This window comes from Lytechinus pictus, chromosome 3, assembly GCF_037042905.1.
Source record: "Lytechinus pictus isolate F3 Inbred chromosome 3, Lp3.0, whole genome shotgun sequence".
Taxonomy (NCBI): domain Eukaryota; kingdom Metazoa; phylum Echinodermata; class Echinoidea; order Temnopleuroida; family Toxopneustidae; genus Lytechinus; species Lytechinus pictus.
Window position 1 is genome coordinate 19,163,055 of NC_087247.1, and position 25,856 is coordinate 19,188,910.

General features: G+C 35.2%; 2 protein-coding genes across 4 annotated transcripts in view; one reads left to right on the forward strand and one right to left on the reverse strand.

Moving 5' to 3' along the window:
• Positions 1-16,645, forward strand: LOC129257685 (sentrin-specific protease 8-like). Of its 2 annotated transcripts, none has more exons than XM_054896065.2 (6): positions 1-256; positions 7,601-7,689; positions 8,893-9,001; positions 10,419-10,588; positions 11,506-11,717; positions 13,984-16,645. In XM_054896065.2, the coding sequence occupies exons 1-5, from the start codon at positions 138-140 to the stop codon at positions 11,667-11,669; spliced, it is 651 nt and encodes a 216-aa protein (XP_054752040.2). In that variant the 5' UTR covers positions 1-137; the 3' UTR covers positions 11,670-11,717; positions 13,984-16,645. The 2 variants fall into 2 exon arrangements, with proteins under 2 accessions (XP_054752040.2, XP_063952643.1); XM_064096573.1 differs by lacking the exon at positions 1-256 and adding an exon at positions 536-694.
• LOC129257684 (uncharacterized) overlaps positions 15,972-25,856 on the reverse strand; it is a 21,077-nt gene continuing 11,192 nt past the window's right edge. The window contains exons 4-8 of one of the 2 annotated variants that reach the window (XM_064096572.1): positions 23,479-23,655; positions 20,956-21,082; positions 20,314-20,395; positions 19,517-19,777; positions 15,972-18,465 (exon numbers count right to left, since the gene is read on the reverse strand). In XM_064096572.1, coding sequence (XP_063952642.1) covers positions 17,785-18,465; positions 19,517-19,777; positions 20,314-20,395; positions 20,956-21,082; positions 23,479-23,655 — 1,328 coding nt within the window. In that variant the 3' untranslated portion in view covers positions 15,972-17,784. The remainder of the gene's footprint in view (positions 18,466-19,516; positions 19,778-20,313; positions 20,396-20,955; positions 21,083-23,478; positions 23,656-25,856) is intronic. The other variant, XM_064096571.1, reaches the window with a different exon arrangement.

The window sequence follows — 25,856 nt, forward strand, 5'->3', positions numbered from 1 at the left end:
TGCTAGTGTATAATGTTTGCTGGCTGGAACGCCGCTGCTGTCGCCCTTCGCTGGCGCTGGCGATCCCGATCACCGGAGCGTCGCGGGGCGGGGCTTCTTGCATTCTCTGGCAATGCTGGCAGGAGTCCTCTTTCGAAATGGCGAGCACGGGGCCCATCGTTTTAAGTTATCACAACTGCCTTCTTCGACGTAGTGATCTAGCGTTACTTGAAAAGCCAAGATGGCTAAACGACCAAGTGATTTCCTTTGCATTTGAGTAAGTTTTCTGTAACGTTAGATGGTAGATCGTAGATTTGCCTGTATCTGTTATTCAAGCTGTGTTGGATTTTGCGGCTCAACATTTACCTCGGTCCCATATATAGCGAATTTTATTTGTAGGATTTAGTGGAAGAAGAGATTTTTTAACCACTCACACATTTCCACTTGCTCACTGCAACCATCCTGCCTGTGGTGTGGGGACACGTATGTTCACGGCCTCAACTCAGTGGAGCGCGCCATTGAAAGGCCTTTTCGCCTAGCAATATTGTTAGCGACGTTTGTTAGCATCACTTTGCTCACTCTCCAAAATGTCTGCGACATTAAAATTCTAAAAACAATGGATTTGTTCAATTTTAGTGAGGCTATGAATGTTTATCATTTACATTGACTATCATATCAGTGTACCAACATATACCGAATTTACAAGCAAGTGTGGGTAAGACTTTGAATTATCAGTCATTTCGATGCAATCCCAAAATTGATGAAAATATAACAGAAATTTGATATAGCATTGCAAAATCCTTATTTTCATATCCCCTTAATTTTTAATCATTTGCAAAAGCATCTTAGTACGTTTCCTAGAATTTTTCACAACTGATAACGGTGGTGGCTTATTGATTCTAGTTTTTTTTAAGAAATGGCAGGCATTTGAAATCAGGTAAATTGTTGTTATATTTTTAAAAGAAAATCGTTAGATTCGAACAACTTACTAATAGTTCTCCAAAAGAAGGGTTATATTCAATTATCTGTGTGTAAATGATACATGACGACAAATTTTTTACGAGTATATCATTGCATGTTGGATAACCTTTTCCACGATGAGTTTCGTAATTGAGAGAAAAATCAAGTTCATTCCTAGCACGCGAGCCGCAGAATGATAAATTTTAGCGTGCGCACACGGGCTGATCGCCGTGTCTGCGGGGACGGATATCTAGTCCCATACTGGTGTAAGGTGGTATTTTCCACGTACCTTTTCCCCTTGTAATGACCACTTCGCACTTTAATACTTAATTTTGACACTTAATCTGTGAAATTAATGGTTTAACGATTTTGGAAAATGTTCGGAATATACCTAACACATAAATGATTTCATTTTCTAGAATTATTATTTCTTTCCTGAATTACCAAAAGGCAAATTTAGGTCAAGATTGCATATACTCACATTGACTGTTTAGCATAGCGCATATCTATTACAATTTCTATTATGTTTGTCTATATTAGATAAATTGTCCTGATGTAAATATATGTTATAGAATCATATTGGATACAAAAATCATGACGGGTGTCATGGTCTGAGTTTTCTTTGTGTATAACAAACAAAATACTGCATGATTCCAATTTTATTTGAACATGTCATCGTATGCAACGGCAATTTCAATCAGTTTATAATTTTCTTTTGCTTAGTCAGCGTTTATTTTTCAATGTGCAGAATTGGTTCGCAAGCGGTTTTTACACCAAAGAGCTTGCCAAAGAGCTCATTCCTGGCACTTCGACTAAAGATGGATACGATTATTTTGTTTCTCATGGTTATCCATTTTTAAAAACAATATTTATTTACTGCAGCCAACGAGTTCCTGACACAATTTATTTTTTGACTAAAAACTACATTATGAATGTCCCCCGAGCGGTCTTAAAATAAAAAAGAAATACCCTTTTTCGCAAATGAATCATAGTTGTAGCTGTAAAATTACTTTGTCTTAATTCCTTTCCTCTTAATTTAATATTTTAGTATTTCATTTACATAACCTAAATGAAGGAGGATTCGGAACGATTATTGTTTGATGATTATGGGTGTGAAAGGACCCCTCCCCAAAAATAATAATGAGTAAGAATAAATAAATAAATAAATGAATAAATAAATTAAATTAAATTAAAATAAAAGTCAGTAATCTTTAACAGGATAGTTCGAAAGCTTATTTTCAGTGGGGTCCTCAACACGTATAGAATTGTAATTATAAAAGGTAAAATCTGTTTACACTATAAATATGAATATGAACTACTATTAAAAATAAATAAGATCTTGAGATGGTATGTACAAGAAATATATAAAAAAGAGAACGAAGAAGAAAGTTGAAGGTACTAATGTACCCTTTTTACACACGCTAAAATTTCCTTAACCCCGTACTATAGGTGGGGCTAAATGGCAATTTAGCCCCACCTATAGTACGGGGTTAAGCTTAGCCCACTTTCTTTTTACACAGCATTTTTGCAAAGTGGGCTAACCCCACCTTTAGTACGGGATTATTTGGCCCTGCAAAAAAGCAGGGTTATCCCAGCAATTGCGGTGCTAAGAGCGATAGTACGGGGTTAAGATCGCTAGTGTAAAACGAAAGTGGGCTAAGCTTAACCCCGTACTATAGGTGGGGCTAAATGGCAATTTGGCCCCACCTATAGTACGGGGTTAAGGAAATTGTAGCGTGTGTAAAAAGGTACGAGTGAAGTACTTGTACTACGAATGATCGACAAAAACCACTAGTCCGGGGTTAGCGAGTTTCGTGTGTGAAAAGCAAGGATTCCTTATCCGGGGTTAGCAATAACAATTTGGCATGTGTAAAAAGGAAAAAAAATAGTACGGGGTTAAGGATAGTACGGGGTTAGCGATAGTCCGGGGCTAAGAAAATCCTGTGTAAAAAGGGTAATGTTGTCTCAAGCGGATCGGGAGAAGGGGGTGCTCCTTTCCCTCTCTTTTCCAATACACCGGGTGAGTTATGTATATATCAATATTGATTTTATAACAAACTACTTAAAATCCCCATTTCATGACAGATTAAAATAAAAAAATTCGGCTTACGATTTGTGCTCGCATTGATTGTTGAAAATATATTAAATCGTGCATCATAATTACAAAAGTGCTTTAAATGTCAATTTTTCAAGCCATAATATTAACAGATTACGCGCTCTCATTAGGCTTATTAGACTAATAAATAAGATATTAATTTAGTAATCACTATGTCCTTGTTTTCAGAATGGAATATCGACAAGTTCTATTTCGTGCTTAGGAAGAGAAATAGGAAGACAGTCATCATTTTCATTTGATGACATAATGTTCTTAGGATGTCCCGGTCCTAGGTCAAAACTCAAAGGAATAATATTGAAACATATCGGATTTTTTAAAACTGTGATCCAAATCCACCTCACAATTGTCCTACAAAGTGCTTGCAATACAGAGATTAAATTGTCCCTTTTTCAGATCGGAATATCTATTACTTTAAGCTCGCGCTTTTTGCGCTCGCTTTATTGATTTTCATGATGTAAAATGTATTTAGAATGCCCAGATTCTAGGTCGCGCATGTTTATTCAGATACGCAGCTTGTTCACTATTTAAATCATCCAAATATAAAACATTTTGTGCTCGCATTATAAGAGTGGACGACTGAGTGTCCCATTTTTGGGTGTAAATCTCGATTTTTTTTCCGCACGCGCTTCGCGCTCGCAACAATTGTTTAGTCATTTACTTATTATTATCACGATTACAAAAAGTGCTTAGAATTTCCGTACTTCGTCTAGAAATGTCAAAATTTTCAGCCTATGCTTTTCGCTCGCATTATTTGATTGTTGAAAAATGTAAGGTAGTTGCGGTGGATACACATCTGTCTTAGGATCACAAACATTGCCCAGAATATTTAGATTTTAGGACAAAATACTTTGCACTCGCACTAATCAAATAAGGCTTATGAGATTATTATATATTTATGTTGATTTATAAGAATAAAGCTTAGACTATTATAATAAAAGACTACCCCTTCAAAGATACAAACAAAAATCAACTTCGAGTGGCCGATCGGGAAAATGTGGCTAAAAAAATTCGGCTCCCCCCCCCATATTGGCAAAGGCTGGATCCGCCCCTGTCTACTGATAGCTCTTGAAGGGGGGGGGGGGATGAGTTACCCTTGAATATTATTGTTGAATATTCAGCTCAATATATTGCTTTGACCCCCCATCCCTTCACACACGTTTTGTATATCCCCGTCTACTAACAGCTCTGGGGGGGGGGGGACCATTTTTTTTTTAACTCAACATAATTATTGCTCTCACATCCCCCCCCCCGATCAGATGAATTACGCCACTTGACGTGCGTGATTTCAATTGCAATATAGCCCCAAGATCCACTGACTATTTATTTAGCTTACACATTAAAAAAAACTGGAGAGTTGTCAAACTCAACACAAATATACAATAAAATAACAACAAAATAACATACTATAGAAAGAAAGTATTAAAAAAATTGAAAACTTAGTACAATAAAGATAATAACATGTTGAAATTTTTTACCCCCGTCTCCCACACTCGATCTATTACGTATTAGACAATAATATGAAATTATGCTGATCTGCCTTTATTTGCGCACGATATTCTTAACTAAAGTCATGATATGACCATTGATATAATGGATTATAAATTTTCATAGTTTGATCACACCATATCCACTTTAAATCCCTGGAAATTCCAGCAACAATACATGTTGTCATGGTACGACACACATTTTCTTTATTGAAAAGTATCACGACACCAACGTTGAAACTGTGCAAAGGCCTTTAATGGCGAACTCCACTGGGTTGATACATAGCCTATGGGTGATGAACATACGTGGGGAATCTACAGGTAGGACTATGGTATGCCAATGCTGTACATAGTCATAGCACACACTTTTAAAAATCATTAAAATATCACTTATGTGACCAAAATTACTAATTTCCATACAGTTGCAATTTATTTTTCATTAGTAACTTGGGAATAATTTTTGTATTCACCAGGGGCCCGTTTCTCAACACCTTGACAAGTTAGTCATATATTTATCCACCAACCACGGAGTTAGTTCCAATCTTACTAAACCTGTTTCACGAAAGGCTTCCTCACTAGAATACCTTGATATCGAAACTATCGGTAAAAAGAGCAGACGAGACGTAGCCTTAGTCACAAAATAGCATAATTTTCAAAATGAAAAATTATGACAAAATTGCAAATATTGTGATGAATTGGGAAATACATCTTTTCAAAATAATAGCACAGGTGAACTATGCATCATACACACTTAGTCCATGAAGACTGGAGCATTTAATTGCTGAGAAAATTAAATTATGAATAGTTCTTTTCATGACTAAAAAATCACTTGTGGACGTTGAGATGGGTACCCCCGGGATATCCAATTTTAATAGTTTATGAAAGTAAACTATATAACAGTTTTCTTTGTAAAATGATGATAATTATACGGTCTTTTACGATTCCAAACGTCATCAAAATGTAGTTTAACGAAACATTTTTAAGTCTCTGATACAGAAACATACGATATTTGACAAATTATATGCATAAATTAGAGATAGAATTTATCCAACTGTTAATAGGGGTCTGAAAACAACAAATACGAGTCCAGTTATAGATGGCCTGACGTGGTAGAATCTTTATCGATTAAATTATTTTACTATTTCAAAATAAATGGTTTTGTGGCGTTTTACCAAGAGTTTTTGTAGTTTCTATGTATCACAATTATCATTGAATGCATTATTCCACTTGTTTTTGTGATGTAATTTCAACCTCTATGATTGATTACGTAAGATTATAATTTTAAAATTTCTAGGCACTTTTACATGTCATAGTCTACCCACGTGATGCCACTACGTCATTAAGAAAGAAGTTATGACAGGTTCGGAGGTGTCATAAATATTTAGTGAGGTTGTTGTACCCGAGAGGGTTTCGTGAAACGGTTAGCGGACAAGTAGCTCACTATCTCGGATTTAGTAAAGAAGTTAGACTTATGATGGTGTTGAGAAACCGTCCCCTGAGCGCTCAAAAACTTGAATTTTGGGCATATTTTTGTGTACGCCCTCTATTGGTGGAAAGTAATATGGCAAGAACATTTTCATTTTCAATCACTATTTTTAATTAAGAAAAAATAATTTAAAGAATCGAATTTACATAAGAGCCAAGTTGTATGATGAATAACTGTAATGGAAACTGACAGTGTAAGAAAATTAAGTATTTGTCTTATAGTAAAAGATAAATTAAGCCAAACACTGCCACCCTTATTTTGCCACACATGGAGATGTAACCGAGAACAAGGTTATATCATAACCTTGTTCATTAAATGAGTGCACATTTCAAGGTTAGTAAGCTACTGTATACTAACCTTGTACAACACATGTCGTTTGACAATGGATTTTGATGTTTTCCTTCATCCCACAAATCATTAAGGGGGAATAAAATGCACCAAAACTTTTTACTATTATTATTAAAGTGCGTATAAGATATTTGATAACTTTATGAAAATATAATAAAATCTAATTGTCTTTGAAAATGATTTTTTTTTACGCTTACCTCAAAATCTCGGTCAAGAACCAGTCAAACAATCGAAATGTGAATTTTTCTGATCTAACTGTCTCGATTCATGTCGTTGGCGCATAATAGGAAATAATGCAAATAAATCAACTGGTTACATTGCATCTCATGTAAAACTATTATAGGCAAAGTATGCCATCTTTTGACAGTGGAAAAAAAAAGAGGAAAAAAAATGCTGAGCGCCTAGAATGCAACCAGCAATACAAGCTTCCGATGTAAAAAAGCAACATATTTATCGCGCGCCCTCTCACAGCTCTCTATAATATAAAATCTGGATGTGTTTTTCAACCTTCTTCGGCATCAACAATCAAATATAGTACTGGTACTATTTTTATAGAAAGACAAACAAGAGGAAAAGTGTGGCTTCATATCGTTTAGTAAGGGTTATAGCAAAAAATGATTTCACTAGGAATATCAAATCTAATGTCGAGATAATAATAAATGCCATGGAACTTTTGCGGGTGTTGTGCCTTGCACTTTCCTGTGCACGACGCCCGAGTTGGAACCTTGAGTGTTTTTTACGGCACATCAATTCATGACTCATTGATTATATTTAATAAACTTGAATATTATGTAGAAATGTAGGACAAAGATGGATTTTTGTAACAAAAATGTCAACATTTTTGCCTGCTCATTTCGTTTGATTGCATCTTTTTATAAATTTTGCCAGAATATTTGTGCCCCCCTCAAAATATTTTGCCCATTGCATCACTGCTCTTAAGGATTGTTCTCAGTTGCTGTGACACTAGATATACTAACACAAATGTAACATTTTTTTATAGACTTAATATACATTCTATGCCAAAAGATAATAGGATATTTAATCCTTTATTTTGAACTTATTTATGCTTTTGGGCTCCTTTTCTCAACGTGATAAAAAATTGTATCATTATCATTCAAGGCAGATTTATTATCAGCTTTTGTAAATTCCTGATGATTGTGTATACATGGATGTGCCCTGTTAATTGAGAGGGGGATGTATTTAACTCTTGATGTTGAATTTATATAGGTACTATGAATATGACCTCTTCAAGGATTTTTCAGATGATGTCGCTTTCATTGGTCCTGATATAGCACAGTTTATCAAGTTATCTCAAGGTATGAAATTAAAAGCATTTAAATATTTAGAATATAGCTTCTGGGGTGGTATTCTGAGACCCATTTCATCTCAGATAAAATGAAATATTTTACATGCATATAACTGATAAAATTGAATATTTATCTCAATTAAAATCAATGAGATAAAACACCCTTAAAATCTCTCCAAATTGGTATTCTGAGAACCATTTTATCTCTGTAAGACACACCTATTTTTCAAGCAATATCCAATGAGAAATGCGCTTTTATAGCTCTCTCATCTCACTCAACCAATGGAAATCCATTCCGGCAGGAGGTGTGGCAAAGGAGTGAGATTGCCAGATTGGGTCAATTTATTGACTTCAAATACGCTTGCACTACATGCTAGCGCATGTTTATAGGGATTTTTTTAAATGACAAATTGACAATACTCTTATCTTTTTTTTTATGTCTATAATCATTTCAAGCATCGTTTCAAAGACAATATTAGTCAAGAAAATTCATATGAAATTATTTGATTGTACAGGAATAACGTTAAGGTGATATTCTTCATTTTCATGTCAACAATTGGATTTAGTTCACCTAGAAACAACGATGAAATCAACGTCGTGGAGATAAAATAGCCCCGACCCTCTTTTAAGTTAATTTTATTTTTTTTCTAAGTAACATGGACGCAAGCACATGATCCCCGTTGCAATGGTAAGATACGCAATTGGTATGTCTACGCAGGCACTGCTCTGTCGCGTATCATCTATAGATACACAAGATAATATTTATGCAAAAGATGAAATTTTAAATTTTATCTAAGAGATAAAATGTCATCTCAGAATACCAATCTCATTTTAAGAGATAAAATATTTTAAAGATAAAAAGTGACCTTGAAATACTGCCCCTGGGCTTTATTGATTATATAGATTTTAATCTCCCAGCTTATTTTGGTCACATGCATGTAACTGAAAATGGAATTATTTCAGTTGGTCGAGCTTGTGATATGTAAAATGCAATTTTGTATGTCAGAGAGAAGAATGCAGGAGAAGTAGCTACCCTTGGGGGATATCATGCTGTGTTGTACGGGACACTTTGACAACATTCTAAATCATTTTGATGAGAAAATAAAAGAGAATTTTTTTGATTGATAAAATTGAAAGAAAATATTTTATTGTATGTTATCAAGGATTTATATACAAGAAAGTTTTTATTTTTTTAATCCTTTCACTGTTATAGGTGCAGAGGTTGGGATGTTCCTAGAATCTCTTAATCTAGCCTACAAGCAGCTTGTATTTTTAGCCATAAATGACAGTGAATCTGACACATCTGTTGGTGGTTCGCATTGGTGAGTAGATGTTTCATTCCTTTGCCAAGTTGAGCTTTTTACATTGGGTATCTTTGCTTGCATGTAGTTGGCAGCAGGAGTAAACTAATGAATTCAGACTTCATGAATTATTCTAAGAATTTATTTCTTCTGTATTCTTGCCAAAATTTATCTTCAAGATTTTGTTCCATTGGCATTGTAATGTAGGCCTATTTTTGTAACTTTAACCGTTTTATGCAATTTTGTATTCTTCTGCCCACCATTCATGTAGGCGGTTGCTGAAGGCATTATGCTCTGGGGTCATCAGTCTATCCTTTCTTCCTGTTTTTTTTCACTATAACTGATATTAACTTCAAGCATCAATCATGATGCATATACTTTTTTAGGGTATAAATGTCAAAGATCCTTGAGACATGCAGGTCTGAAGATATCCTGTTTTCATGATAATTGAAAATCATAAGCTTTGAAGGTTTAGGGTACTCCTGGTATAGGACTGTTTTGTTAATCTTTTGGTAAAAGTCCTAGGAAGAACTGTGTTCTCGCACATTTCAGAGCAATGTAAACTGTTCTTCATCAGTTCATTCTTTTCAGGATAATCATATCTACATATTGCATCTACAATCCTCTTCACCTAATTGTAGATTACTTTAAGTTTAAGGTATCAACTTCAAACATTGATTTGATTAGATTTAGGGGTAATGTGTCAAATTATCTTTTATGGATCATGAAAGTTAATTGTCTTCTAGCTTGTGATAAATGGAGAGATGTTTTATGGACCAATTTCAAACCTGGCTCATGTTTGCATGCATATAATGAGATTGAGAATGATGATGATCATATTAGATTTTTAATGAAAGTTTTGAATATTCATAATTCAAGTGTGTTATATATTTTCAGATCTGGCTATAGTGGAGGCATAGCTTTGAATACACGCAGTTGAGAATCCATCTAGATTATGATTGTTTTTCAGTGATCAGACATGATGAAACAAATAGCCTTATTTATTAATGATAATATCTCATATTTATCAAGGGTAGCCAGTAGCCACTTATTCAGGACAAAGATTCAATTGCAACAAAATCATAGTGTGTGCACCAAACTACAGCGCGCTGCAACTGCGGCCTGCAGTAGGATCGCAGTCAAAATCTCAGACACTTGACCTGTCTCAATCTTTTTGCAATTTTCAGCTATTTTGCGAATTTCAGCCAGTCAGATTTGTCTTAGACGATGACGTCTGCGTTGCTGCAGAGCTGTTGCAATGTGTGCGCTGGCATGCAATGCGATTGCACTGATTGGCAATCGGCAACTTTGTTCCAGTCGGATCCTGTGCAATTGCATTACATTGTGAAATCACCTGTAGGATATATCTCTACTCTAGACAAGTCCCTTTAGGCATAGATACAGCTTATCTAAACTCCATTCTCTATGACCATTACAGGAGCTTGCTGGTGTGTTGTAGACGAGACAGTACCTTCAGACACTATGACTCCGCAAGTTCCTATAATGAGCATGCAGCAAGGCAGATAGCAGAGAAAATGCAGCCTCATGTTGGTCTGGAGAAGTCCCATGTCATGTTTGTACAAGAACAGTGTACTCAGCAGGAAAATGGTAATTTACTGTTGTTGGATTTATTATTATTAAAGAACTAAACAGAATGCAGAGCTGCCAACTGTTAGCAAAAAGTAATATCTAGTATAAAAGTATTACATACAGGAATACAGAAGTATGAAAGAGCAAAAAAAGGAAAATGAATGAATAAAATGAATAGAAATAGGGTCGATTGAAAAGATACTAGTTTTGCTGGAACAATACAAATTCTGGACGTACAGACTACTAATTTGCTTTTCTACAAGTTTGGCAGCTCTGAAAATGTAGGAAAATTGTAAATGTATCAACTCTCTTGGGACATATTCCGGACCTTTTGCAGTCCTCGGGGACACGACATTAGGGTCCCGTAACACAAAGGTTAACGATTAATCATTCACTTGATTTTACAATTGATTGTACATTATATTTGATGTATTCAATCGTAGAAAACTGTTCTACAATCATTGCTAAGCTTTGTGTTACGGGCTCTAGATCTGCGTTTCGTGTGCAAAATTCTTTCATGCAACACCATGCATACCAAAGTCAGAGTAGCCATCCATGATTCATGTTTTCCAGTGTTTCCTCACTTTCTCAGAGAGGCAGGGACATGGCATTTTTATCACTCCAGTTATAAGATTTCTGCCCTTTTAGAATGCTCATGGATCTCTAAATAGCCACGCTAAGGCACCTTGTAAAAATTCGGAGTCTAATGTTTCCCACAAGAATCCTGCAAGCAGCTTCTTATTACCGATCCCCAGACAAAGTGATGGGATATATGGAAAGGCCACAATGATTAGTCACAAAGAGCCTGTATAGCGGGATTCCCACTAAAAAAAGTGGCTCAGACTTTTGAGAAGTTGCCATAAACTGTACCATTGAAAGTTGTCTTTGTTTTCCATGAGTAAGCATTTACATCGAATTTTGCCTTGCGATGACAGGCTATGACTGTGGCCTGTTTGTGATCTGCAACGCTGAACATATCTGCAAAGATCACTTTCAAGGGACTGCTGGTGCTGTCACCCAGGCTGGTGTAACCAAGAAGAGAGATGATCTGAAGAATCTAATCCTCCAGCTTGCTGCAGCTCAAGATGGTGTCAAATGAATCCAACCCCTCAGCAGATAATGAAGGGGGAAACAATGCTGATGCAAGGTAAGCTTATAAAACAAATAGGGATTGTTACTGACTATTTTGAGGGTTCGTGACATCGGCTCCTGCGACAATTGCTCCAAAAGAATATTTGCCCATTAAGCCAAACGTAAAATCTAACCTCACAAATTAAATAAACAACCCTAATCCTTTTCTTTGCATTATTCTGAGCCAAAAACTCTGTTACAATCCTTACTCTAACCTTATGGCCACTTTAATTTTGTTAAGACTGGAGCAAATGTTGTGTCACCATTGTTAGAATCCTTTGATCTGATTGGTAGATTAGTCAGCGATAATCACTATTGGTTTCATCAATCACTCCTTAAGTTCTTGTTTAGCACTTGTTACTACAATGGCATGTGCAATATTTTTTTTCCTTACTGAATAAAACTCTTCAAAATTATTACATCTACCTCACTCCACCCTGATACGTTTCTGAAAAATCTCAGGAGTAAATTGCTTCCCTCATTCAGCAGAACTGTATTTTCAAAACCTTTGGAGAGGCTTGCAAGAAATAGCAAAACAAGTATAATGTATGGAAACTGGATTCCAAGCATTGTAGTTTCTATATTACCAACAGGATAAAGGAATACCATGTTACAAGGTTCCTGGGTTAGAAACATCCATTAATTTGAATTTAGTAAACAGGCTGACTGAATTTCCATGGCTGTCCTGTGGGCATACAATATCTCTGAGGTACAATTTAAAGGACAAGTCCACCTCAACAAAAAGTTGATTTGAAAAAGAGGAGAAAAATCCAACAAGCAAAACACTGAAAATTTCATCAAAATCGGATGTAAAATAAGAAAGTTATGACATTTTAAAGTTTTGCTTAATTTCACAAAACTGTTATATGCACATCCTGGTCGGTATGCAAATTGGCAGACTGATGACGTTACCCACTCACTATTTCTTTTGTATTTTATTATATGAAATATTCTAATTTTCTCCTCCTTTTCAAGTGAAACAAAGTTTTATTTCTCCCTGAACATGTGGAATTACCATTATTTCAACACTCTATGGTTAAGTTAAGTTGGTGCTTATTGTCAAATCTGTAAAAATTGAACAATTGTATTATTCCAACAATAAAAAACAAAAGAAATAGTGAGTGATGGACATCATCGACTCTCTCATTCGCATATCGCTGAGTTGTGCATTTAACTGTTTTGTGAAAAATAAGCGAAACTTAAAAAATGTCATAACTTTCCTATTTTACATCTGATTTCGATGATATTTGCAGCGTTATGTTTGTTTGATTTTTCTCTATCGATTCAAATCAACAATTTTCTTGGGTAGACTTGACCTTTAAGAAAGGCAATGGCGGCTGGCAATTTTATACCATCCAATTGTAGTGATATTGCTGACTGGAAGATGTGCATTTTTTTTCAAAGTTTATAGCCACTTCACCTACAGCATGTCTTATGAAAATGAAAGTGTTCGCTGCATGGGATCTGTTATCTTTTTTAATTGATTATTTGATATTTGCTACATAAGTTTATAAGTGCAATGGACAGAATACTGCATGAGGTGAAATATGAAATGATCCATTCACCTTGGCGTAGCAGAGTTGAATGGATCATTCATTTTATCTTTCACCGAATGAAGTATTCTGTCCATTGCACAAATGAAAAGAACATTCATTATTTGTTTTATATTATATTAAATTAATCCTTGTGATCTGAATAAAAATGCATTCAGTCTGAACGCGGTCTGTTGATTGTTGCATACATTCAACACGCGCACTGCAAACACACCTATAGCGCAGGTCACTGGTGTCGATCTGTGACATCATACATTTAAGTGGGGGGATGAAACAATAGATCATCCCCCTTAAACAATAGATTCACAACACAACTCGACACCCATGGCGCAGGTGGTCTAGGCGTGCGTGCAATGGTCAAATTGTATGGATTCAAAATTGCACGATGAATGGATCAAAAACTGCACTGATGATGACGTTATTGTAAAATGGGCTGAATGATTGACCTCAAACAATCAATCAAATGACAAGGATCTATCTTGGTGTCATATAATTTGTAATTACATCTATATTCTTTATAAAGAAGCACAGAGAAATCAAGCCATGAGGCAAATGCATTGTGGGTATGATGTTTTTTCCAAGTCTAGACATCAATAAAAAGTATATTAAGGTAGACTTTTGAATGTATAAGAGCTGACTTTATATATTTTTTTCAAACCCTATTTATTTTTGTTACCTTTACTTTATTTTGTATTTCCTTTCCTATTGTTTCATTTTTCCTTCTTTTAGTGTTCCAGATTATCCTATTGATGGGAGAAGTGTTGAAGGGTACATGTATTTCATCAAACTTTGAGACAATTGAGGTATGTTTTACACCCACTTGTCTTTTTGCAGGAAACTGATACCATCAGAGGTTTACAGGATTATTCTTATCGTGTCTTCCAAGCTGCTGTCGTAATATTTCTGTAATTGATATATCTTGATACTTTAAGTGAATACTAATACTTTTTTCATCTAATTGGTTGTTTTCCAGTAAGTTCTCAAGCCATACTTCAAACTATTGTTGAATGAATTTTGTTCAATTAATAGCACATAAACATTTAAAAGTTATATAATATGATGATTAAAATTACCTTAAAATCCAATCAGATACATGAAAATTATTTCAGTTCACAGTTCGCAAACATCTGTGGACATCAATGTGCTCATTGCTTCTCTGTATGGCATGTTTTTAAGTCCATTTAGGGGCATTCATTTAACCCACTAATGTTAATCTTGCCAAAATTTGACTATAAGATAAAGCAATTTTCTAAATAGAGATGAGTTAGCCCCTAGCTATGATTGGTGCATGGGGCGTTGTCTCAGGGAGTATTCCATGAAGCATTCTGTGTTAGTAGTTTTACTTTTAGCCAATCAGATGCAAACTTTTCAGAAGCTTATAACACCTGTCTCTGAAAATTCTTTAGAAATCACTTTGAGAAATTGTCACTCAAATTTTTCTGGTCCTTTTGGCTTGTGTGATAATTAATATGTGACCAGATAGGGTGAACGTCGTTTAAATTATGATCAGCATCATTTTCAAAAAGAATTTGATATCTACAGTGCGTGTTTGTTCATAAACAGTTAAAAACAAAGGTTTTATCACTAATAGATATAATGCAGTACTTCTTCTTGCCTTATAATTATGGTAAAAACATTTCCCTATCCATGGTTCAAATTTGCGAAATGCAGCAACGGAATGCATAGCCCCATATATTATGAAGGTGTTATTACTGGGGTTCCTTTTGCTTTTCATTGAGTCTGATGCCATAAAATCTTATTATATTTCTCATGAAAGATCAAAACAGACTGACTTTAAATGGTATGCGCTGCAAGAACATGATACAGTGATACAATTTATCATAGTGCTTGGTTTGTCCAAGTTCTTGATATTTGCTTTTGTTTGAAATGAAATTGAATTGAATTGCATACATAAAGACAGTATGCATGTACTCTTTTTCTTGTAACCCCATGATAATATAACTTGGATTTCATTCAAGCCATTTATTAATGGAGTGCTATGTTTCATCTCCCTTTAATTCAATGTTCAAGAAATAAGAATTAAATTAATGATGTTTTAGATTGTTGTGGAAAGCATATAGAAAAGAAATATAGCTTTTATAATATGAATTATTTTGTTTAACATTATATGCAAACGGCAAGGGATAATTGGTTTTGTGAAAATGATAATGAGATTATTTGCACTCTTTTCAAATTATTATGATTATTATTATTTCCCTTTAATTTTTTGTTTTTCTAGTTTTGTTCTTTTATTCAAAGCCATATGAAGATAAAATTTATGTTTTTAGAATGAAATTATTTTGGTTGTTTGATTCTACACTTTTCAAATAAGTCAACTTAGATTTGCAAGGTAAACCTGTTTTCCCCGCTTATCAATGGTATGTTGTAATGATCATTGATCAGTTGTGGAAAAGCTGAAGCCAAAAAGAATGATAAAACATAATCTTATTCATAAGGGATTCAGATAACTGTATTTATTAGATTCATTATGCATTCTTCTTTAAGTCTATTACAAACCAATTACTTGATATTAGTTGACAAACCTAACTTGTTTATATTTATCAATATGATAAGCACAATAATCACTTGATAATAAAATATAATATAAACATCACAAATTGATTGCAAATGGGAATATTGAATTTGGCAGAAACAAAAACAATTTCATAATATATGCAAAGGCAATTACTAGTACACTCATTTTTTTGTTGGCCCAGTTGATGTTTTGATTATGACTTAGCTATTCAATGGTAACTTACGTTATAAGAGCTCTTTAGACAATGGAAATGCAAGATTCCATGGAAGTTACCATTGAAAGGCAAAGTGAAAGGAAGAGAAAATTTTGTGCAACCGGGACCTGGGTCCCCTTCATAAAGATTTACAACTAGCTATTTTTGTCATTATGACAACTGCCATAATAACAGGACTCTCCAGCCAATCACACAAGCACAATCGAAAGTTTCCATGTTAGTTACCATATAAATAGCAAAGTTACCTCAGTTGTAATTTTTTATGAAATGGGCTCCTGTTCTATTATTTCCAACTATTATACATTTTTTCAACAAGATTTGTTTGTTTCATCAGGTGACATTCAAATGATGTATTTATCTTGCTAAGTATAAAACAGTATAAATGATATAAATAAACAATATTCTTTTTATATATACTTTAATCTCGTCTTTGCCTTGGTTGCTATCATAATCATAGTTTTCTTTTTAAACCTTACTGTAATTATTAACTGATCAGCAATTAAACGCATCTCATCTGCATAATAGTGTATATATGTCAAAAAAGTATCTACACACATTCCAATAATACATAATATGTTGCATACATCCATAATTATTCTAATCACTCTTATCAAACCAGAAAATACAAGTACTGACTATAATCATTCATGTGTTCATTGTAATTATTAATTGCACATGTTCTCATAAATCACTTCTATGTGTGGATATGACTCATATATTGTATTTATTTCATATCAGATTAAATTTTGTTTATAGAAAAATACATATTTTTGGAGTAGCTTTCCCTTCCATTTTACATGACCAATAATTCCGCAGCAAAGCATTGTGAATATGAAGTGCATGAAAGCCAGTAATGCACTTTATTTCTTTCCCATAACCCAATATAATATATTCTATTTAGAAGCAAATAACAATCTCATAACATGAGTCGTTTTGTAATTGCTTCTAAATAGAATCTCTTTCTTAAAGATTTTAAATTCTGTAAAAAAATTGAAACCATATTCTAAACAGAAGGTTATATCCATACACAATATATTTTTGTCATAATAATGTTAATTTCCATCATTATCACAAACATGATAATAGTCTTTCAAACTTACTTTCCTGCTCAAACACCTTCAGTATTATGTTATTTTTGCGTATCAAAAGTCTATTGCTTTGAGAATGTACGCAGTTGGAATGGTCTATATGCACACCCAGGACTCATAGGCCTCTGCTTTCCATGGCAGCAAAAAGAAAATACAGCGCGACTTATTCTATTTTATCATCCAGTTCATAATTACGATGAATTTGCTGTATGAAAAATGTTGATAAGAAACGTTAGGCACCAGCGATTTAGCACCCTTCACATCACCAACGCAACATAAATTCATATAGTATTATTAGAAGATGGAAATCTTCTAAATGCATTGATATAGTCGAGGAAATTTGTTCTAGGCAATAGAAAAGGCATATTCTAATTTCTAAGCAGTATACTTGTCAAGATCTTTTAGCTTAAATATAGGAATAGTAGTTAAAGTAACAAGTATATTCATCAAATAAATATATTTCTTCTTCACAAAGCACTGTGCAGTTGATTTTTCTTGCTCTAGCAAGCTATTTTGTGTATTAATATTAATTCACAAATCATAATGCCTTTCTATTTGTAGTGTAAAAGAATGATCAGAACGATAGCAAGATCGCAAAAATAGAAGAAATGAATTAGCAAACGAGTTTGGGCGTCGAGACTGAGTTGTGCAGTAATCATCTGTGGTTTTCATTATTGTGCATCAGAGAGATGTCATACATCAGTACATGGTAATCCGTCTGTATCCTCCCAGCTGAGATTAAACTTGCATTTGCTTGCCAGGCCCTTATCCACAACCACAAAATTCACATTTTTCTTGAGTGGAGTCCTTTCTGTCACCTCTTCATCCTCATCATCGTCCAGTTCATCCTCTGCTTCGAGCTCCCCGTTTAGTATTGGGGCAGCAGGGGTTTCAAAATGCACTTCACACGTGACCAACTGCTTTGGCAAAGTTTTATTATTCCCCATTGGTATCGACGCATCAGCTCCTGCGCCTGCGCAGTTGCTGGTGTCTTCTGGCTCGTCCATTTTAAACCGAGTTCGTTTATGCTTTCTGGAGTCTGAGGTCTTGAGTGCAGAGACTAATTTAATCTGTTTCTTTGGCGACGAATACCCGTGATTCAGGTGATCGCCCATGGAGTTCATTTCTATCGTTGTGGGATCGTCGCGCATCTTGCGACCTCGGGAGAACCGTAGTATACTAGGTGGCGACTTGTTTGCATTAAAATTACTTGGTTTCTTGAGTATTGACGGCGACCTACCGCCAGCTAATGTTCGTTTAGGGTGAGCTGGTGGTGAGGTAGAGGTAAAGCGGTTAGAACGCACCTCACCAGGGGAACCCAATCCTGTCTTCGCCACAGGCCGCCACTGACCAAACTTCTCGGGTGTGCCCTCCTGTTAAAATGAAAATATTGAAATTATGTTTGTGTAAATTTCTGCCTGAATGGTTCTCCCGCTCAGTAAATCTTTATATGTATACTGTAGTGTAAAAATAACCACAATTCCAATAATTGACTTTGTACCAGTATCTGCAAGGGATTTTTTCTTTCTTTTTTGAAGTAGGCCTTCTGCAATCTCTTTGCCTTTACTAAAATCCATGACCTCTTATTGAAATTTATTATTTGAATAATAATTTCTTACATTTTCCTCCCGATTATAGTGGTGCTTAAAGGTTTGTGAACCCCACCAGAAAATGAACATATCAAAAATTTTCAAGTTCTGCAATATTTTAGAAAGTTAATTGTGAAGTCAGGTGATACAATGACATTCAATAAAGTTTGTTTCTCTGGGCTCGCCAAACGTTAATTGTAGTCTTGTCTACATTCAGTAGTCAGCATGAAGGAGTCCTTTTTGTGGTGGGGTTCACTACCTTTTGAGCACAACTACGTAGTCTGTCTCGGTTGTATGAGATATATGAATCAATAGAAAACAATTCCCCACTGCAGAAGAATTGGCAATCTATTAACGCAACTGCATTTTTCAAGCAATGCGAAGGGTACATTAATTTTTGATGGTTTTTATGCCTTCGCCCATCGCTGGCGGTTGCCGGAGACATTACATTTTCGTGTCGTCTGTCCATTTGTCCGTCCCGTTTTTATTCCTTTGATAACCGTATGTGAGATCAACTTCAAACTTGGTCTAAGTGTCAGTGATCTTTTTGGGGCCATCAAGGTCATCGGTGAAAGGTCACAAAGGTCATTATGTCAACTTTCTGAGTCATTTGTTGACGAGAGAAATAACTGATGGCCATCGTGCCGTGCGTATATACGATTATCAATCCTACCAAGTACAATTATCATGATCATCATCTTCTATACCCTCCGTATTATCATATGATTCGTCATATTTATCATTATGTTCTACCGTATATTATTGGGGATGATAACACAGGTCATCACCTCACCCCATTCTCCCCTGGGGATTGACACCCATGCTTACACTGTACCTTGGGAACATCCAGATGTACCTTTGGATCGGCAAACGTCGTTTTCTTCTTCGTCTCCTTCTTACGCAGCGTATCCTCCGACGAAGATGAATCGGCACCGGTCGGTTGGTCGGATGACGAAATATTCGTGGAGCTGTTCTGTTCGTCACCTTCGCTTTCTAGTCGATTTCGACCTCGTGAGCCTGTTGATTGTCCCGACCCGCTTTCTGATACATCTTCATCTGATTGAGCTACCCGTATCATTGGCATGTCGTAAATCTCCTGCGCACGGGAAGAATAATCATGCATGTTTTTGATAATCGGATGGGTATATCTCGAGAAAATTTAATGTCTCTTGCCAGACTGATTAAAATAACCCACCAAAACGATGATGGAATATTAATTCGACGGCTGCAATTTTGAATAGGTCCGTGTTTAAAGCACAAACTTCGTATATAAATTTTGTAATACAAATGTGGATAGTTGGTTCATATTATTATCAATTAATAACATAGAAAGACTTACGTGATTCTCTAAAATGAACAAATTATTTTTGATAACGCGCTGGTAGACTAAGGAGTGGTTTTTCATTCATTGTTTAAAGCTTGCGATAAAACAAAGAATTTATTCTAAATATTTGGGTGTTGCACTTTCGTCTCATTTTGAAATCGTCCTCAGCATGTTTAAATGGCCAATAAGCTAATTTAAGCTTCGGTTGATCATGAGTGGCAGTAATATGACTTCGGCTTTGCCTTTGCCAAGTATATAAGGCACCGTCTCTTTGGTTTTCGATAGTAGTAGATTGCATCATATCTTACCATGAGTGTTTTTCTTACTGTAGCTACTTCATGTGGATATTGTCTGGTCTGTGATACATTCTGTTTATCGGATCCTCGTTTCCTGTAGGTCATGGACACCAATACAACAAAGAGAAAATAGCAAGGACTCTGTGACCGCTGTATAATGCCTGGAATATGTGTTGAATTTTAAACTGGATTTTGAAACCTGTTCCTGTAAGTTTTCAAGACACCCCTTTAACACCTGCCGATTTTACTTCAATAGATGCTCCGCCGCTGAAATCATCATGACTTTTTTTTCGTTTGCTTGTCAGATTTTCTGGAAGGAAAATGTAAAGCCATGTTCGACTATGTTCTTTAGGGGGCCTCTGTCATTGCCCCATGCAAATTCCTGGATATATGACGCTGTTCATTATGATACATATTCCGTCAGTGATATTGCATTACTCATTTCCACTTGACAATTTATATACTTTTAATTATGTTGAAGCAAGTGTGTTGACGCTTGCTTCGAAATCCCACCTCTCGGCGACTTCCCATCATGCCGTTGGAGACGTGTTTATGTTAAGTGTTTATTATTTATTTAACATCAATATTTCTCTTAATCAGAAAGAGAGAAGGGGGGGGGTATTGGGATCATTTCAAAACCAGCTGAATACTTACATATATTTTGACTGAGATCGTTTCTCTATCAGAAAGCAGGCTAACCAGAATGCGAGTAGGATAGCAACACCAACACAAAGCCCTGTCACGATCACTTCTAGACGCTCTTCATATGCCGACATTGCATCTGATATAAAGTGGAAAACAGAAACAAAAGCAGTAATGTGTACGCATAACTCCAGAGTATGATAAGAAAAAAGGAGAAAATGAAAGAGAAATTATAATTTTTCTTAATAATATATGGAAATTTATCGCAAATTTTTTGCTAGTCCGCATCTCTTACGTGAATTTGTCCCGTATGTCATTGGCTCATTATGCCGCTGTTATAATTTTTTTTTCTTTGAAAAATATCGGTAAATTAACATATTTAATATAAATGTATATATTTGTTTACTTTGAATAGGAAATAAAGAGGTACTTGGAATGATGTTAAGTGATCTTTAGTCTAAGAGTGAAATGGAATTTAACTCATTAAGTTATGTTTTTATGTAATGTAAAGTATCTTTATCTGACGTGAGAGACTGAATTTGAAGTCAGCAACGTGACTTAATTGGAGTTGGCAGGCTCTTCATTTCTCCCCCCCCCCCCTTCTCTCCTTCTTTTTCCCTCTTTATAACCTCGATCTGTTACGGATACTGATGTAAGCTTTGCGTACTTAAAGGTTCAGGAAATAAATAGGTACATGGATTAAAAACGTTTCGCGAATTACGAACATATACATTTTCAGTCTACGAGTAAAGTGGAAGTCATAAAATCATGTTTTTATGTGAAGTATCTTTAACTGACGTGAGAGACTGACTTTGAAGTCAGCATGTAGCTCCTTTGCAACATGACTTATTTGAGTAGCCAGTCTATTCCTTTCTTTCTTTCTCTCTCTCTCTGTTCTGTATGTCTCTCTTTATTTCAACTATCCTGCCCCTATGCATTCGCCCATTTTGACGATTCTGAATCCTCCTCCCTCATCTTGAGTCTTCCCACTCGCTGCCTATCCTGTCGTCAGGGTTGTAATTAAATAAAATAAATTTATTGTTTTAAAAACCTTTTTTCCAACGAATTATGCAATTTTCTATAAATCAAGTTCTATACAGTATGATTTAACCTCTTGAGGTTTTAAATACAGTAAGTAAGAGCTGACTGCATTTTTTTACTGAATTTCCAATAGAAAAGTTAATATTTCCCTAAATGATTCAATCATGGAAATTGAATGCTTAAAAAACCCCTCTAAAATAGCGTGACATTTCATAAGTTTAATCCTCATAAATATACATGTTGTCCCGGGGTATTTTTATTCTTGGCATTTTGTCAATCTGGGGGGGGGGGCGACGAGAATTTGCACAATGGTAAAAGATGACATGGTCTATCATGTCTATGGGGTTTCAAATCTTAATTTCATGAAATCAATATGCTTTCATTTGAATCAATTACACCAATTTTAGTGCATGAAAAATACAAATTTAAGTTTAAATCTATAAGTAGTGCCTTTGATCTGCTTATTCTTTAATTGAGGAATTCTGATCAAATGTATATTAGCAAAAAATTGGTATAAAAATGTTTTTTAATGTTTATTAGCTGTTTATTTTATATTTCTTATGTACGTTTTTTATTATTATTATCTTTTGATGAAACTATTGTCAATAATTTTCCAAATGAATCATTAACAAAAAGTACACATAATGATACAGATACACATTTTGAAGAGAATTTACATTTGATTTATACATGAAAAAACGTTTTTTGAGTAATTCAGGGTCTGTATTGCACTTGTGTTATATCATGACCGCATACCCAGCATTCATGCATCCCCAAAATAGTCTTGAGCGATATGACGTGGCCCTGTCGTGTTATGGATTTATCATAGAAGTTTTTGAGGGGGCATTAAGGTCGCCTGGGACTGTCAGGGTTAAGGTTTGTTAGGTGATTATACTGTTAAAAGTTTTTTTGTTTTTTTTACATTTTTACGAAGCGCAAAGTTTCACCTGCTTTTATGTGTACCTCAAGATTACGATGTCAGTTTTGGCTGTTTGTAAAATATTTTGATGCCTGTGCAACACTTCCATTTCATTCAAGTACTACTATTACATGTATTTGAGCTAATTTTGAATAGTGTTTCTTTCCATGCCCAAAAAGTGAGCAGAAAACTCAGAATATGCTTTTTAAAATGAGAATATTCTTATGGATTGATTTGCTCAATGGACAAAGCAATGTAGAAAAGAATAAAGGGGAGACAAAGAGGAAAAAAGAGTGGTGTTGAGAAAGAGTTTTAGTTAGTTAAAAGAAAGTAATATACTACTGAATTGATAAAAGTAGAAAAAAAAGAACATTCATATAAAGTCACATCCATGCATATTTACAACAAACAAGTCTATGCGGAGTTTTAAAACGTGTTTTTTGGGTCAAAAAATCAGGTGTTTTACGTGTTTTCAAACATGTTTTGAAACACACCGTTTAAAACGTGCCAACCCTGCCTGTCGCCTCGGCATCTTTCTTTTATTCTCATCCCTCATAGGATGGAGTAATACTCACCCGTCGTCGACGAATTGGTGATATTACTCGTCACAAATTCGACTGGTCCTCCGGGCGTCACCGAGGTATTGAAAATTGACGTCATGCTATCGCCAGAACCACTGATCGCTCCTAACCTATTCCCTGCCGTAGATGGCGTTGATTTTGATTGCCTGAGAACATCGGTTGCTACAGAATCTGACAAAAAAAAAGTATAAAAATAAAATGCCATTTCATTAATAATGAATTTTGAATGAATAGATTTTCATCCTCTTCCTCCTCCTCTCCCGCCTCTTCTTCTTCTTCTGTTATGTGCTTAATTCTATTAGAAAAGTAACATCGCTTCTTGCAACTGCCTATCTCCCCTAAGCCTATCTTTCATATCCAAGCCTTTGCACCAATTAGGTCTATATATTCTTATGTTTCCCATTTTTACACGCATCCTATTTTCCATCTTCAGATATTCACACCTGCACAGTGTTATTTTGATTCCCTTCTTGTATCGAGAGTCAGTATTGAATTGGAAGTGCAGACAACACCTTTTCAATATCTTGGCACATCGAAATCGATCCGTCTCCATTTTTTTAAATTCTTCTCACGTTTATTTCCGATATTAACGAAGAAAGGAAGGAAATTGTAAAATTTTACATCTCTGCTCTGATCAAAACAGAGAACGGCGCCAAGGTGTTATGATATATGCAGGGTGGGGGGGGGGGGGCAAGAGACGATCTAATGGTAACATATATAATATATATATATATATATATATATATATATATATTTATTCATTCAATGTCATGGGTAGTATAAAAATACATTACTCAAATCTCTAATTTGTTTTCCTTCTTATTTTCCTTTAATCTCCTTTTTTCTCCACTCTTCCCATCTTGATCACCTCCCATCACCCATATATTTGTTTAGTTCCCCTAGCTACCTTTGACATGAAAAATAGTTGGTAGGATTGGAGTGAAATTTGCACACCCCTCCCCCACCCCCCCCCCAAAAAAAAAAGGGGGGAGAAGATAGTCATAATGGCGATGGTAATATTAATGATGATGATGATAATGAAAAGGAAAGAATTAAATCCATAAATAGGAAAATATTGGAAAGAGAGGCCAACGAAGAGATAACAGAGGACAAGTCCAGGGTAAAAACAAGACAAGAGAGAAGGGGAATATTATTGCAAAGATGAATGAAGTTATATCGAAACAGCTGCAGGCATCTTAATATTGAATGATGCCGTATGTAATGGTTATTATTCCGAACTAAGCTCCGGCTCATAATTATGTCGTTGCAAAGGAGGAATTCGTGTTGTTTATCGCCCATAGAAGTGTTTTGTTATCAATTGCATGGAGCTTTTTTTTTCTTGTGTAGATCTAGGCCTATTGTGACAAATTAGATAAAATGTACAGGGTCTTGTTTGGTTATAAAATCAATTCAGAAAATATGAAATGTATAATCTAATTTTTATTATAACCGTTTTGTCGGAGCAAAATTGCATGCATGGTGACTTAGATTGTAATTGATCAATGTCCTACATACTCGCGACCTAAGGGAATGATTCATTTTCTCCTCCCCATCATTAATGATATAATGCGCGAGTTAGCTCATATCACTCATCCCAATGATGCAATATATAAATCCCAGGTTCTTATATTGCAATTCCACCAGTCAGCGGATATACGAAGAATGGCAAAACCAGGTATGATTTGCGTAGATGATATCATCATAAGATTTTTGATGAAAGGTACTTGATTTGGTACCTGGGGTGTCGTCGGCAACCGGGCAGCTCAGAGAGGATGAATGGGTTATTTATTAATCACTTCGATACAATATACACCCAGACATTTTGCAGGGGGAATGAGGAGAAATCAAGTAAGAATTGCCTTAGGTTGTATCGGGTTTATAACGTGCATGCTCGGTTGTTGCGATTGTTCAAGAATGCCAGCGCTTCTCCACTCTACAGGAATTTCGAATTGGATTTTGCCAGTTTGATAAAAAAAGATGATTTAATGTTAATTTCATAGCAACTCATAGCAATCAATTCATAAAATGGTTATTACCATCGTTCAGAAATGATAAACAGAATGTACAGGAACTAATGTAATTATTGAATCCACACATTGCCCGGTAAATAATTGAGCAGGAGAGGACTACCCCCCCCCCCCCGATGCATAGTTCACCTTTCCAAAATGACCCCCCCCCCTTCCGTCATCTTATTCCCAGAAATATATCTAAGAGAACCTTTATCGAGTTAAATTGGCGGCATGAATTAGAAGATGAAAGTTAATGTAGAATTCATTATTTTTCAAGTTTGAGAAACAAATCGAACTGTTTGACGAAAAATCATAAAAGAATTTGGAATCACCTTTTTTGCAACAAACTAGTAATAAGGGTTT

Excerpts from the sequence above, each read along its gene's own strand:
- LOC129257685 (XM_054896065.2), top strand. The coding sequence starts at position 138 with ATGGCGAGCACGGGGCCCATCGTTTTAAGTTATCACAACTGCCTTCTT. Across the intron at positions 9,002-10,418 it reads TCTGTTGGTGGTTCGCATTG|GAGCTTGCTGGTGTGTTGTA; the intron begins GTGAGTAGATGT and ends TGACCATTACAG. Across the intron at positions 10,589-11,505 it reads GTGTACTCAGCAGGAAAATG|GCTATGACTGTGGCCTGTTT; the intron begins GTAATTTACTGT and ends TTGCGATGACAG.